The sequence below is a fragment of the Dromiciops gliroides genome, chromosome 2, assembly GCF_019393635.1.
Source record: "Dromiciops gliroides isolate mDroGli1 chromosome 2, mDroGli1.pri, whole genome shotgun sequence".
NCBI lineage: Eukaryota > Metazoa > Chordata > Mammalia > Microbiotheria > Microbiotheriidae > Dromiciops > Dromiciops gliroides.
The window spans coordinates 636822779-636838401 of record NC_057862.1 but is presented as its reverse complement, the minus strand read 5'-3'; the positions used below and the strand labels follow the sequence as shown (position 1 = coordinate 636838401).

Here is a 15623-nt window from a genome sequence, read left to right as displayed (position 1 = left end):
TGTGGAAGCTAATTTTCTTATCATTAGTTATAAACTTGTAACTAATATGTTTAGCATGTCCTTTTAAACAAAAACAGCCAAGTTTTTAAAGCAGAAATCCTGAAGTCACCATTTTCTCCACTCCTTAAATAAAGAGAAAGGATGACATAGTAGCAAAGGCACTGAACTTGGACCTAATGAATCTGGGTTAAATTTTCGGGTCTGCTTACTACTTTACCTGTGTAACTTTGGGCAAATCACTTAAACTCTCTGGGCCTCTGTTTCCTCATTTGTAAATGAGATAGTTGGACTAGATCTTTAAGGTCCTTTTCTGCTCTATGAACTAATAAGACTATTATTTTAAAACTGATTATACTCAACTGGTCTCACACTTAAATAAAATCCCTCACGTCTACCTTGATGTTCCAATTAATGGCAGTAAATCATTTCTTAAAAGAAGCAATAACAATACTGTACATATTTTTAAAATGTTTACCAAAATTCCTCCTTGTCAACAGGCTAATTTTTTGGGGGGGTGTTAACTTAAATTTTAATATTCAGAACAAAAAATTCAATTTATGTACTTACTTCTCTTTATACATGTAAAACAGAAATAAACATTACTCCCCCAGCCAAAGGAAGACTATAGATGAACTCTGCCCCTAATCACTAATGTTTATAAAGATTTAATGGAACACACTAGAGTTTTAAAAATGGGTGTCAGAGGAAAGAAGTAAACAATCTATTATGCTTAAGCATCTGGGATACTTTTCATCTAAAGGGAATTATGAGAATCTTTTAGTTGGCAAAATATGCCTGTGGTTAAAATGCCTGAAGTTTTCTAAGAGAAAAGGAAGCTTTTTGATTTCATTCCCATTTGTCAGGTATGATCAATGTTTCCTAGGTTAATCTGCCAAGTTAACTAGTTTTCCAGGTGGATATATTCTTGATGTGTCCATTAAGCATTTTCATTTTCATATCATTTAGTCAGTTTATCCCAGTACTTAACTTCATAAAAAATAGGAAACAAACAAAAAATCCATTCATTCTACACACAAGAGTAATTTCTTGGTTACTACCATATAACTGAAAAAACTTTATAGTTGGAAGGCATCTTGGAGCACATCTAGCTGTACCCCATCATTTTATACAAGGAAACCAAGGATCATATAGATGACACAGGTCGTATAACAAGTTAGCAGCAGAACTGCAATTAGAATCCAGATGTTCACTGATCCTTCCATAGTGCTGGAGGAAATCAATTCCTAGGTCTCATAAATGCAAAGCATTTGCCCTAACACTGAACTATATATTCCTCTCTACTTCTATTTTTAATTTATTTTAAATTTTTTTACTTCTATTCTTTAACTTTACTTCTATTCTTTAACAAGTAAATTAAAAATCTGCCATGAGGAGCTTACATTTTACTAACATATTGACAGAAAATTATTAGCTTTATTAAAGTTGAGAAAAATGGAAAAAACCCAGTAAATCTAAGACACAGATATGACATGTAGCAAGGCCAAAGAACAATCTCCTGAAACATAAAATAAAAATGAACAATATTAGATTAAAATTAATACATATGTATTTTAAGTGTTCAAAGTTATTTATTTACCTAGATCATCACCAGTGTAATAAACTGTCAATGATGGTTTCTCTTTCTTTAAAAACAAAAAACAATTGATAGGGAAACTGAGTTGCAAAGAAAATAACTAACTCTAACTCCAAAGTTACATCCTAACTGAGTAATGGCAAAAGGAAAGAAACTTGGGATTCTCTGTTTTAGTCCCATGCTCTGGACACAGATAATACTTCTCCATTTAAACCTGGCCCCAATGCAAATCTAGTTTTCCATCAAGAAATTCAATACTAGGGAAAAAGTAGCAATAAAGGTCAAACCTTTTAATGTGGGAGGAGAAAAGAGGGTAAAGAATATGAATGTTACCAAAAGGGATGTGCTTAGATGTATCACAAAGCTATAGCCTGAAAAACTCGGTTTAGGAGAAATATACTGAGATGCTAAGATTAAGACTGGTTTTTATAATGTTTATAAAATGAAGTGCTTTTCTATAAGTGGAGAAGGTGGGAAGAAGGAAAAATTAGGGCATATCAATTTTTTTTTTTTTGCGGGGCAATGGGGGTTAAGTGACTTGCTCAGCGTCACACAGCTAGTAAGTGTCAAGTGTCTGAGGCCGGATTTGAACTCAGGTACTCCTGAATCCAGGGCCAGTGCTCTATCCACTGCGCCACCTAGCTGCCCCAGGGCATATCAAATTTACAAGATAAAAATAACTTTTTTAGTTGTTAAAGATTTCAATATTCTTTGTCATTGAGATGATGTTTTAAGATTCAAATTTTAAAAATATTTTGAATTATAAGATGATATGGCTAGAAAATCCATTAATTTAGAAATTTGCCAATTTAGAAAGAGCCTAGGTTAAAAGTCATATTTGTATCAAAAGAAAAAAGATGCTCACTAAGCAAATTAAAAGGCATGCGGAATTATCAAAGGAACAGTTACCTAACTTTAGGGACCATCTATTTTTAAGCACTTTAGATACAATATTTGTGCTATTGTAACATAAGTTGAACAAAGTTTATTTTCCATAGGAGTTTAGACATTCTAATTACAAATCATTCCTCTTTCACTCTATTGTTTCCACATCTCTTGAGTAGTAAAATTTATTTCCTTAAATATTCAGATATTTGATTTCATTGTCAAATTGGCCTTTCCAAAATTAGTTTCAGCTACTAATGCATTAATAATGCTGTATAGGGGGCAGCTACGTGGCGCAGTGGATAGAGGACCAGCCCTTGAGTCAGGAGTACCTGAGTTCAAATCCAGCCTTAGACACTTAACACTTACTAGCTATGTGACCCTGGGCAAGTCACTTAACCCCAATTGCCTCACTTAAAAAAAAAAATAATGGTGTATACTTTTATAGGTCTAACAGTTAACCTTAACACAGGCATTTCAAATACTTTATCGTTATTTTACAGATAAAAAGGTTAATGATGTAGAAAGGCTGAACAGTTTGTCCAGCCTCACAAGGATAGTAAATGGTAGAACTAGTAGATGAAGTCTAATGCTCAGCAAAGAGTGTTTTTTAAAAAAATTTATTTTTTATTATTTTTTTCAGAAAAGAGTTTTAGAAAAAATGGAAACATTTTAAATACATTTACACACTAACACAAAAAAGAAGCTACACCTTTTCATTTTGGGAGAATTAGACAAGGCAGGATGACTGAGGGCAAAGATCCCTGTGCCTGGTCAGGAGAACTTTAGTCCATTTCCATCTCAGACACTTACTGTGTGACCACTAAGAAGTCACCGAGGGGCAGCTAGATGGTGCAGTGGATAGAGCACCAGCCCTGGAGTCAGGAGGACCTGAGTTCAAATCTGGCCTCAGACACTTAACACTTACTAGCTGTGTGACCCTGGGCAAGTCACTTAACCCCAATTATCTCACTTAAAATTGAAAAAAAAAATTAAAAGAAAAAAAAAAGAAGTCACCTAACTTCTTGGAGCCTCAGTTCCTGTTTCTATATAATGGGTTTAATATTGTTATCATCCATCTCATATAGGAGCTGTGAAAAAAGTTCTCTGTAACCTTAACCTTGTTCTTAATCAGCTCTTAGTGCTATATGACTAATGCTGATTAAAATGACTTGGGAAGATTCTTATTCTTGATCCTCTAAAATACAAATTTTTATTTGACATACTTAGGCTAGCAAGAAAGGAACTAGTTGAGTTTGACTAGGGATTTCTTGGGGCTAACATCCAAGTGGCCTGGTATACCCTGCCAGATTGTGGGTGGCATATAAACAGAAACAATATTTATTCTGGGACAAAGATCCTACAGGCAAATTACTGTAAATGTTCCAGAAGAAGCAGAGCCAATTGTTGGAGAAAACTATTAAAAACAGAATTCTGTTCCCATTCATTATACGTTTTATAAATTTGAGCTTTGATATTTTATACTGAAGCCCCCTGAGAGGATACAAAGAAGTACAAAAGCATAGGAAACAAACAAGAAAAAAAAATGTTCAGATGATCAAACTGAGGACAGTACAATGCCACAAATTCTGGGGATGTATATTTGCTCTTGATATTGTTTAATCATGTAATTAAAAGGAGAAAGGAGAAAGACATGTATACAAAAAGCAAAGTCATTTAATTTCTCACTCAGGTGATCCAAGTCATCAGATTTGGAGTAGTGTTCATTCAAAGACTATGTTGTATTCTTAAGGGGAGAATAGGGAAGAAGGATGAGAATTTAGAACAGAAAGTTTTAAAAATAAATGTTATAACTTGATTTTACATGTAAGGTGGGGAAAATTCTAAAGAAATAAAGTCAGAAAACAACAAAAAAAGTACAGTACAAAGACTATGTTGTGTTCACATGAAACTTTTTTTCTTGGTCTTTAAAACTCTCCTACTTCCCATTTCTTAGATTTATAAAGGAAAAAAACCCCTAACATTAACTAAAAGCATACACTATGCATGAGCTGAAAAATACATTAACAGTTAACTCAAAATCCCCCAAAGTACAGAATCCTCAAATCCCACTGAGGATGGGAATAAACACAAGATGCACAGTCACTAAGCTAGTTACACAAGACTAATGGCTTCCAGTTAACTATAATAACCATTTACATTCTTTTGCAATAACAAACACTTAGCAATAGGTCCTATGAGAAAAGGTCAAAGGAACTGCAGTCCAAGGAAGAAAAGGCTTAATTTAAGCATGATTTGAATTTTTTGTCTTATAACTTTGTGAAGGGTTTTCTATGAGAAGGATAGTAGGTTATTCTCTATGTCCATTTATTAAGAGAAATTTAGTTTCCACAGATGGAATACATTCTCAACTGACTGGATGACAAAACATGAAGACAGGCAACTACTGAAAAATTTCCAGAACTGAATATCTTCTGGAAGAAACTAAACAACCTAAATCATTAGGATGGTTAAGTACTTCTTCACCTTAAGGTGAGGACAGTCTTTTCAGGTATCCTTCAGCTCTCAATAAATTGTATAACTAAGTTATTTATAATCTCAGTCCAGTAGATTCTGGCCTTGTCCATTTTACTAAACAAGATGTCAGTGTAAATTAAATTGCTCAACAAAGATGCTCTGTGTGTAAAAGCAAAGGGAATTAGTTGGCAGGACACATATTTTGAATTTATTCAATATTTTAAAAAACCCCAATACTTAACCATCACCATATCACAATGATTCCAATAAAAAATTTCCTTCTGAATAAATAACATAAGTTTAGAATTTATATACATGTGTAAGGTCAATAGCTATGATGTAAAAACAATAAGAGTATTCTATGCAATGGTCTTGTAAAAGGGAAAGTTATTCACTTCTAAGTTAAAAGAAGGGATAAAAATAATTATGCCTTGATAAAGTTGGAGAAAAAAAATTATTCTTATATTCACTCTGTATATTGTCTTACCCCAGTAATGTACTCAAGGTATAAATCCCTGCTTCACCTAATTTGGTCCTGTATGATTATTTCTCTCATAAGATTGCCATCCCTCTGACCAGATTTTTGGTTTAGATAACAGACTCATTTCCAGGCTTCCGGCCTCCCCAAATGCCCTACATCCTTGTGTTACTGTAATTCTATAGTTACAAGTGCTGGCACTCTATTTGATATTTTGCAATTTTATCATTTCTGGCTGACTCAAAAACAGAGAATCTGTTCTCAAATCAAATAAGAGATAGTATCTGTAAAGCACTTAGCACAGTGCCTGGCACACAGTAGGTGCTTTCAAAATGTTTAATGATCAACCATTAGTGTTTCATAAGTGCTTGTTCCGTCCCTCCCTCCAAAGGCACAGTCATGTTAGATCTTCTGCTTTAGAATTAGCAGGTCTGATCCAAGTGTCACCCTTTTCTGGTCCTAGAACAGTTACATTCACCTAAATTTTAGCAGTCTCTAGGACTCTCGCTGTCTTTATTGATCTGCTTAGAATGGCATCAGGCCTTGGGTGATAGCTTCACTCAGATGGTTACAGTGACAAAGAACACCAGGGAATGTGTCACTGAGGGCCCTACTCTGACAGCACTATTTGTCTCAAACCTCCTAGCCCCATTCAAAGAGTCACAGTTTAAGCCTGTTCTAGAGGTGGATAATAACATTAGTCTGCAAAGCAGGTACAGGATTCTTCCCTCATAAAAAGTTAAGGCAAAAAAAAAATTTCAATTATTATTAAAAAAAACAAAGTAATTAGCTGCAGAACATATATTGTAATCCATAATGAAAGGGCTAAAAGTTATATCAGAGTACAGAGTATAGAAGCTGGCAAGGGATCTAGAAGCCAGCTAGTTCTACCCCCTAATTTTAAAGTGGCATAATGAATAGGGCATTGGGTTTGGAGTCAGGAAGACTGAGGTTCAAATCTGGCCTCAGACATTTACTAGCTGTGGGATCCTCGGCAAGTCACTTGTTTGCCTCAGTTTCCTCAGCTGTAAAATGAGAATAATAATGGCACCTACCTCCCAGGGTGGTTGTGAAAATCAAATGAGAGAATATTTGTAAAGCACTTAGCACAGTGCCCAGTGCACGGTAAGCACTATCTAAACGTTAGGATTGTCATTGTTGTCGTCATCATCATCATTAAAGATGAAACAGGGCAGCTAGATGGCACAGTGGATAGAGCACCGGCCCTGGAGTCAGGAGTACCTGAGTTCAAATCCTGCCTCAGACACTTAACACTTACTAGCTGTGTGACCCTAGGCAAGTCACTTAACCCCAATTGCCTCACTAAAAAAAAAAAAAAAAAGATGAAACAAATGAGGCTTAGAAAGAGGAAGTGACTTCCTTAAGGTCATATAGGTGAGTGGCAGAACTAGACTTGGACTCTAAACTTCCTGGCCAGTGTTCTTTCCACAATGTTGTCAAGGTAAGAATATACAAAAATTATTTGAACTATATTAAACTTACATCCCATATTTAGATATTGCTTTCAAGTCTGCAAAGTGCTTTTTACATCTTTGCAATGGATGTCCTGCCTGGAATGTGATCCCTCTTCAGGTTTGCATCCTGGAATTGCCAATTTCTTTCATAAACTACCTTGCAAATGAAGTCTTTACTCCTGAGCACCCTCCCCCCCCACCAAGATGCTACCGCTCATCCTTCCAAAACTACTTCATATTCATTTTGCTCCTACCCCACCATGTTGATATTATATAGATCGTCTTCCCCTTTAGAATATAAACTCCTTGAGAACAAAGACCTTTTTCACTTTTGTCTTTGCATCTCCAATGACTAGTACAGATGCCTGGCACTTAGTAGGTGCTTAATAAATGGTGGTTGTTTATTGTTATGGAAAACATATGGATGAGGTTCAATCCATGGAGCTTATGACATTTCTTCTTATTCCAATCCTGGAATATCAAAGCCAGAAAGAAGGCAATATGCAAAACCATGGAATGGTAGTGCTACATAACCCTCTGGAGTTCACCTAGTCCTAACTCCCTAAGATGAAGTGTGTTACCTAAGGTCACATAACTCATCAGGGGCAGAGCCAGTACCCAAATTCAGCTTTAACCACTAGTTCAGGGCTCCATACTACTTCCGGCCATTAGAAAGGTTCTTTTTTTCCCTCTCCACCTCTATAAAGGCCAAGCTAATGCCATTATAGCAAACACTCTGAATTCTTTTAGATGATTCATTAATTTGACAAATATTTGCTGAATGCCTAGCCTCTGTGCTAAGGAATGGAGATTATAAAAGTATAAAATACGGTCCCTACTCCAAAGGAGCTAAAATGGTCTTAATAAGATGCTTAAAATGATATTTTACATTCATGTGGCACATTAGGGTTTGCAACAAACCATCTCATTTTGTTTCCAATCCCCACATAAGTTAGGTACAACAGCAGGCGGCATTATCCCCATGAAGTTAAATGACTAACTCATGGTCACAAAGCTACTCCTCATCAGAGGAAGGATTCTAACCCAGATTTCACCCTATTCCACATTCTATGACCTTTCTACTGGAAAATACTACCCTGCATGAAATATTGTGGAGGTGGGATCGTTTATTCCTCAAAACACTCTTATGAGGAACTAGCATAAACAGGACTTTAAGGTTGACCAGGAAGGCTAATGGTCAACCGTGGCTTCTTATCAGTAAGTTACCGTACTGAGTAACCACTTCATCAGTTTCCAAAAAGGAAAGCCCTTCCTTTCCTTCTACTTACAGTTCTTGATAATGTTATGGGGCATCTAGGTGGTACAGTGGATAGAGTACTTGTTCAAATCTGACCTTAGACACTAGCTGTGCAACCTTGGGCTAGTCCCTTAACCTCTGTTTACCTCAGTTTACTCAGTTGTAAATCAGGGAAATTAACAGCTTCCCCAGTTCCTGTTAAGGATCAGATAACTGTAAAGTAGTTAGCACAGTACCTGGCTGGAATGGAGCTGAAGGTGAGAAAAAGGAGCCCCTTCCCCTCCCTAGAACACACAGTGTGGGCCCTGAGGCGATGAGCATATATGGAGAGGAAGTTCTGTGTGAAGCGTACCTTGGGCTAAAGAGAAGGGCAGCCAGAAGACTCAAATAGAAAACACAGCTATGCATTCCAATGGGAGGGTTCAAAGAAAAGGGGCCTATTACAGATCAAAAAGATCAAAGGATTTGGAATTGGGTGGAATCTTAGGAAACTCAATCTCAAGCAGGGGAAGTGACTGGCCAAGGTCACAGAGCTAGTAAGGAGGAGAGAAGATTCAAAATATGGTCCTCATTGTTTTGGAGTGGGGGAAAATAAGAATTATCTGTAATGTCCAAAACTGCAGTTCAGTGAGGGTCAGGGGGGATGCCAGTCCAAATGGCAAAGACCAACATTTATTTTGGAGAAAGACTCCTTCCCACTCTCCTATAGATTATAAGTCTATCCCTGTGTATTGAAGCACAAGGGCCCCATATGAGTCAGTGATGAGAATATAGAACAGGGCTGGAGAGAAATACAAAAGACCCCATAGTCTGGGCTTCAAGGAATAAGGTCCAGATAATACTTTTCACCTTTCAGTGACGTGTAGTACAGCAGAAAGAAAGCTAGCTTTGGAGGTACAGCCCCTGGGTTTAAATCTTTTCTTTTTTCTTTTTGTGGGGCAATGAGGGTTAAATGACTTGCCCAGGGTCATACAGCTATTAAGTATCAAGTGTCTGAGGCTGGATTTGAACTCAGGTCCTCCTGAATCGAGGGCTGGTGCTTATCCACTGTGCCACCTAGCTACCCCCATGTGTATTTTTAAAAAATCATATTTGTTAACTATATTAAATCCCAACCTTAGTCATAATTGTTTCCCTTAATGAGAATTGAAATCAGTATATCAATGGCAAGTCCAAAGTTTTACTTACTAAGGCAAACCTGCAGAAAGTTTTTTCTAGACTTCTTTGCTAATATGAAGTTGAAAGGACAATGGACCAAGAACCAGGCAACCTAAGTTCTACACCTGGTTTTGAGGCAAACTAGTTTTGTGACTTTAGTACAGTGACAACTTCTATTAAATTTATTTCTCCCATCTATAAAACTAAAGGACTGAATTATAACATTTTACCTCTAAAATTCTCTGCTTAATGTTTTTCTTTTAATGAATTATATTTTATTAACTACAAAAACATCTATATACATTTGGGAAAAAAAGTTTTTTGTATATCTGACCATGATTTCATTGGTCTAGGGAGCTTCCATCACAGAATTTTCTCTGCCAATCCTTTTAAATAGCCTATCTACATAGAGCAACTTGAATTAACTTCTTCACTATTCAATATGGCTTATATCTATTTCTAATGTTCTGATTTTTCCCTAAGTGTTTTATCATTTTACTTGTGTTTGAGATGATTTCACAAAAGAGTAAACAAAATAATGGGGGAAAGAAAGTAGAAGTGTTAGTTGATTTGTACAAAGCATATTTTAAATGCAATTTGTTTCAGAAGTATACTATAACTACATGTAAATACATAATATAATAGCATTTCTAACTGTCCTTTTAATTGTATACAAGAAGCATAGCACAATCCTACTGGGAAACTCACCCTGTCGTATCTGGAAGCATAATTAAATAATTTCGACATCTCTACAATAATGGACAAGTTCCATGATTACTTATTTACCCCAGGGATAGTAAAAACAAACAGAAAAACTTTAGACCATTTTCTGAAATCTGAAATAACTGCGATATTTCCGGCCTAGTAAGAGGTAAGTAGAGTAAGTGAGAGGTTAAAAAAACCCTACAGAAATTATAAAGAACAGGACACGATGATATATACAATTATTAGTTTAATACTCCACATCTGTTTGTAAAGAAAATACATCAGTAAACGATTTAAATATACAAATCGCATAAAGTCATATTTACTCAAAGCAGAATATATCTGAACTCAAAGTCAAACTGTCTTCCCCATTCCTTAGAGAAAAAAGACAAACTACACATTTAATATTGCAAGGATCTATGGTCACTGATGAAAACTGCCGTACCTCCAGGCCTTGGTAGATACATAATAAGATTGAAGACCAAGGATTGGAAGGAACCTAAGAAGTCACCTAGTCCACCCATGGCATTTTATAGCTTAAGAAATCGAGGCCCAGACTGCTGAGGTGATTTGCCCAAGGTCAAATGCATACTAAGTGATTTGGGGGGTGGGGTGGGCTGAGAGTAGAACAGACTTGGGGAGTGGCTGGGGACAAAAAAGGCAACAGCCTGTAGCCAAATGGTAATGGGCCTCCTTGAACTTAGCCAGGCTGGGCCAAAGACAGATGTATGGTCCATCACCAGATATTATATGCGAAAGCTCTATTTTAGGGATTTCATGTAATAATTTGCTATTTCACTTATGATGATATATACTTTGTATAATCAGAATACTTGAGTCTTCTGTTAAACTGGTTTTCTCTAGACTAGTAGTTTCTGAAAAAAAGGGCATTTTAAGTAAAAAAGTTCTCTCCCCCCCCCCCATAAAAAAATTCAAATTATTGTATTCCTGCCTTGGGAAATTAGGAACTAGTTAAGTTTAGAGACTTTAGGCTTTTCTGAAGACAGTATTGTCTAACCTTGGACAAGTCCAATCCTATCTCTGATCCTCTCAGTTTGTATGTAAAATGAAGTGGGTGAAAGCACTACAGTCACTTGCACTTTTAATAGTCTATATAAAGGATAAGAAAAATATATAGTCTTCTAGCTTCTCCTAAGGCAGATATTATAATATCATTTTATTTCTTTTTTGGAAAGTAGGAAATTTCCACAAGAGGCACTCCATAGTTTCAAAAAAACAACAAAAAACCCAACAAGGCAAACATACCATCCTAAAACTAAGAGAAATTATTTTTTACATTTCCCACAGGTAATCAAAAATGATAATATATTGTAATACTAGATTCATTTTGTACAACACTTTTGGTTCCTTTAATTGAGAACAGCTTGATGGCTTAAGTCCAGGAAAACTGTGCTTCTGGGTTGATAATCAATATTCCCAAGTGTTATACAAAGCCACAAAACTTTAGCCCCAAATTGGTTAATGCCTTTCTTAGAGTAGCAAATAAAATAGAATAATGGAAATCTATAAAAAAGTATGTTTGTTAATAATTGTCTCATTATTTAAATTTTAAGTTAGGACAAAAATTTGAAGGGAATTTAGACAGTCCATCTCTTAATGACATTAGAAATCACTTAAGCAACTTTCAACTAAGTTTTTAAACAAAGGTCAGTTTCTAAAGCATCACACATATGGGTAAGGGCAACAAAAAAGACACCAAAACTCATATAAATCTTCTAAGTTCCCCTTCTTACCTGTAATATGAAATAAGAAAAAAGGCAATCATTTGCTTTAACTTCTCCAACACAAACAACACTAGCAAGTAAATAAGAAGAAGGCAAATTTGTTGTATCATCCAGTTTTTCTAAACTAGTAAAATATTTTCTCTCACTGAAATCTGAAAACCAAGTTCCATTTGGTCTGCCAACCACAAAAAGCTCATAGGCTACACTTAGCTAAAATTTCATAAAAATAAAAAGACCATTACTATATAATAACTTACATTTATAGAAGCAGAGAAATTATTTTCCTAGTATAGTTTAATACTTAAATACTCTCGAAGGAACATTGAAAAGTTTTTGCTTCTTGCAAGAAAAACGACAGCCTTTTCGTACATCAAAAATTTAGAGAAAAACTAATGTAGGTCACTGAATTAAAAAAAAAAAGGTACAGGGCCAAATTGAATCTAAGAAAAGCTGAGAAATTCTGCATGTAAGAACAGCCCAATGATTATCTGGGGGAATAATTTAAATTTGGTTTATAGAATTTTAATATGGTTGATCTACACTATGCTAAACACCAAATTATACACTCTTTGTATACAATTTGGAATTTATTGATTAACCACTGCAGTAAAATGAGTGAAACAAACTTTAATCAAGATCAACTGAACCTAAGGCATGTATCTTGAAAGATTCACTTGAGATAATTTCCATCTATATTTTCATATCCAATGCTCACACCTCACCTATTACCATTAAGGTCCCAACTGAGTTACTTGTCTTTTCCTGAAAGTTTTCTTTAAGATTAAAGGGGAAAGAGAAAGGGGACAGGGGAGGAGAAGGGGAAGAGAAGGAAAACCAAGAAGTTTAAACCATTACAAAGTTATGTTTTATATAATGTTTTCCCTCGGCATTTAAGTTTTCTATATTAACCCACAGGAAGCAAAGCAAATATTAAGTTGCCCCTTGCACTTGGTAGTTAAATTTTCTTTTTTGGGTTTTCACATTTTAAAAAAACTATGTAAAAATAGCTGATTCTTCTTATTCTCTTTTATACATATACATATCTGTCACAATACAGCTATTTTTGTTTGTTCAAATCAAAATGAACCAAAGTTTAAACAAGTGGCTTATTTAAAACCTGTATATATGAATAAACGTTTTTCAAAGCCTAGAGAACTCCCCATAGCTTTCTCAAGTCCAAACTCTGAAGTTATAAAAATTTCATTAAAGCGTATGTTAATAAATATAGAAAAACTTTTTTGCAACATTTTTTAGGGGACCAAGTTTTGAATATCATATATGGGAAGGCACAGTACAGAATTCTTTGTAGGCTTAAGTTTTTATAACAAATGGTTACATCAGAAAACATAAGAAAGTTACAAGATATTTTCACAGTGCAACACAATGACATGCAATGTGCCTGCCCATTCCATGACTGTATGACTACGAAATCAGATCTGTGATCTACTTAAGGTACGGTCTATACTCACACAACTCGTTATTTTAAAATGCAAAGAAATTTCTCTTACCTTGCCTGCTTCTCGTTCCAAGTCGACATATTCCCGGCTAGGTGTTTGTCGCTGCTCTCCCTGCCAGCTGGCCGGAAAAAACTGGAGAGACAGATTGGTTCCTGTGGCCACAAAAGCCTTTTAGAAAAATCAATACAAACAGGATCAGGAGCAAGACATTACATAAATTATGCAAGCAGTCATTTATTTTTACATCAGTTTATGTCTTAAGCCAGGCAGCAAAAAGAATACTTAAAGTCAAAAACACACACTCATCATTTTTCTTAAGTATTAAGTTACAAACATCTGATTCCATTTTGACGACATTTGCCATTGGCTGCTTAGATATAAAATAAGACATGGAATCAATACTTTCTTTCAGGTCATTTTTTGCTGACGTTAGAATCTCATGTTGCAAAATTTGAGCTAGAGGCTATCAACCCTACACTTAAAAATGGTTCTTTTTAAAATACAAAATTATGACACAGACAAAATCACTCAAGATCTAAAGAATTAGATTTTTACAGAATGCCATGATTTAAATAGAAAACAGTTCCAAAAAACTTTTTGTTTGGCTTTAAAGCATTTGTAAATAAGATATTTCTCTATTTTTTCTGGCTTCCATGAGCACATGCTAACAGTAGGATCAGAATTAGAACTAGAAGGGAGTTTGGAGATCAAGTAATTGAACTCCCTCGTTTTACAGATGAACTGAGGCCCAGAGAGATGACTCTAAATCCAGTGCTCTTTCCACTTATAATGCACTTGGAGGTCATCCTCAGGCACTAAAAACACATGAAGCTGTGAGGCCAAGTAAAACATTTTCACTTCTTAAATGTTAAAGCATGAAAACAACTACCACATTCTAAAATCTCAGATGAATCAAGAACTGTCAATCTCCCAAAGTATTTTTTTGTAAGAAATATAAATGTGTTGGCTTGCATCTCTTTTGTTTTGTTTTTTAAAGCAGGGCAATGAGGATTAAGTGACTTGCCCAGGGTCACACAGCCAGTGTCAAGTGTCTGAGACCACACTTGAACTCAGGTCCTCCTGAATCCAGGGCTGGTGCTTTATCCACTGCATCGCCTAGCTTACCCTTCCCAAAGTATTTTTTAATGAAAAAGAGATAATAGGGAGAGCGTGGCATGAGACTGTAACTATAAGAATATTCACCCAACACATACTGTGTGGGAGACTGCTTACATGGCTTAGCCAGCAATATCATATGTTCCGAGACCCACAACAATTTGACTTTTAGCTTTGTATGATTGAGTTTTCTGATATGCAAAGTGCAAACAACACTATCTCTACTTCTTTAGGCTAATCTGTGGAATAACTAATAATAAAATAATAATGATAAAACCCCCAAACCCAAAGAATATATTTTTGGCAAACATATTACCATTATCCAAATGAAAATTTTACTTGCTGAATATATCAGTAGGTAGAATTGGAGCTCTCTCATGCTCTCTCTCTCTTTTAACTAAGGAAAGCTCTCAAGCAATTCAGTTTCAAGTTGGTACTGTCATCTTAAACTGGATGCAAAAGGCTCATCTGGAAGGAACCTTAAACCACCTAGTCCAATAACCTTATTTTATGAGGAAATGGTCCTAGAAAAATCTGATGACTTGCTCAAGGCCACAGACAGGTGAAAGGTCAGAAATCCAACTCACGTTCCCTGACTCCCAATATTTTAGCTCAGGAGTTGCTTCTTATTTTAGTAGTTGTAAAGATTTTTAAAACGTCATGTCAAGTCAATAAGCCTTTATTAAGGACTTATTAGGTGCCAGGTATGGTGCTAACAGTTGGGAATACAAATATAAGCAGAAAGAAAGACAGTCCCTACCCACAAGGAACTTACATTCAAATGGTGGAAATAATACATAATAGCCCAAATACTATCGGGTGGTAATACAAGTGTTATCTCCATACTGCAGATGAGGCAGCATGGTGTAATGGACAGAGAGCTGATCCTGAAGCCAAGAACACCAGGCTTCAAGCCTTGCTGCAGATACACAATGGCTGTGTGAGCTTGACCAAGTCCCCATAATCTCTTGGTACTCTGGGCCAGTGGTGTCAAACTCACATAGAAAATCATAGGTAAGGGTCCCTCTGGGCCATATGTCAACTTAGAAAACCACCTTAATATTTTCTTTGGTTTATTTTGTCATTATTTTCCAATTACATGTTGATCTGGTTCCATCTACACTTGGTGTTGTGCATTTGGGCAGGGTGTCTGACACACACTTCTGCTCTAGCCAACTCTCCAAGACCATAAGCTGCAGAGAAGGTGCCTGCCTACATGCATGAGGAGAGGGAGTTCTCTAATTAAGGAAATCACCAGCAATGCAGCTAAGGTT

The 15623-nt window shown here is 35.8% G+C and overlaps 1 protein-coding gene across 6 annotated transcripts in view; it reads right to left on the bottom strand.

The window, feature by feature from the left end:
* The window catches only part of CBFB (core-binding factor subunit beta), a 101053-nt gene that overhangs the window by 79117 nt on the left and 6313 nt on the right, over positions 1–15623 (bottom strand). For all 6 annotated transcript variants that reach the window (XM_043984668.1, XM_043984665.1, XM_043984664.1 and 3 more), the window contains exon 3: positions 13285–13401. In XM_043984668.1, coding sequence (XP_043840603.1) covers positions 13285–13401 — 117 coding nt within the window. The remainder of the gene's footprint in view (positions 1–13284; positions 13402–15623) is intronic.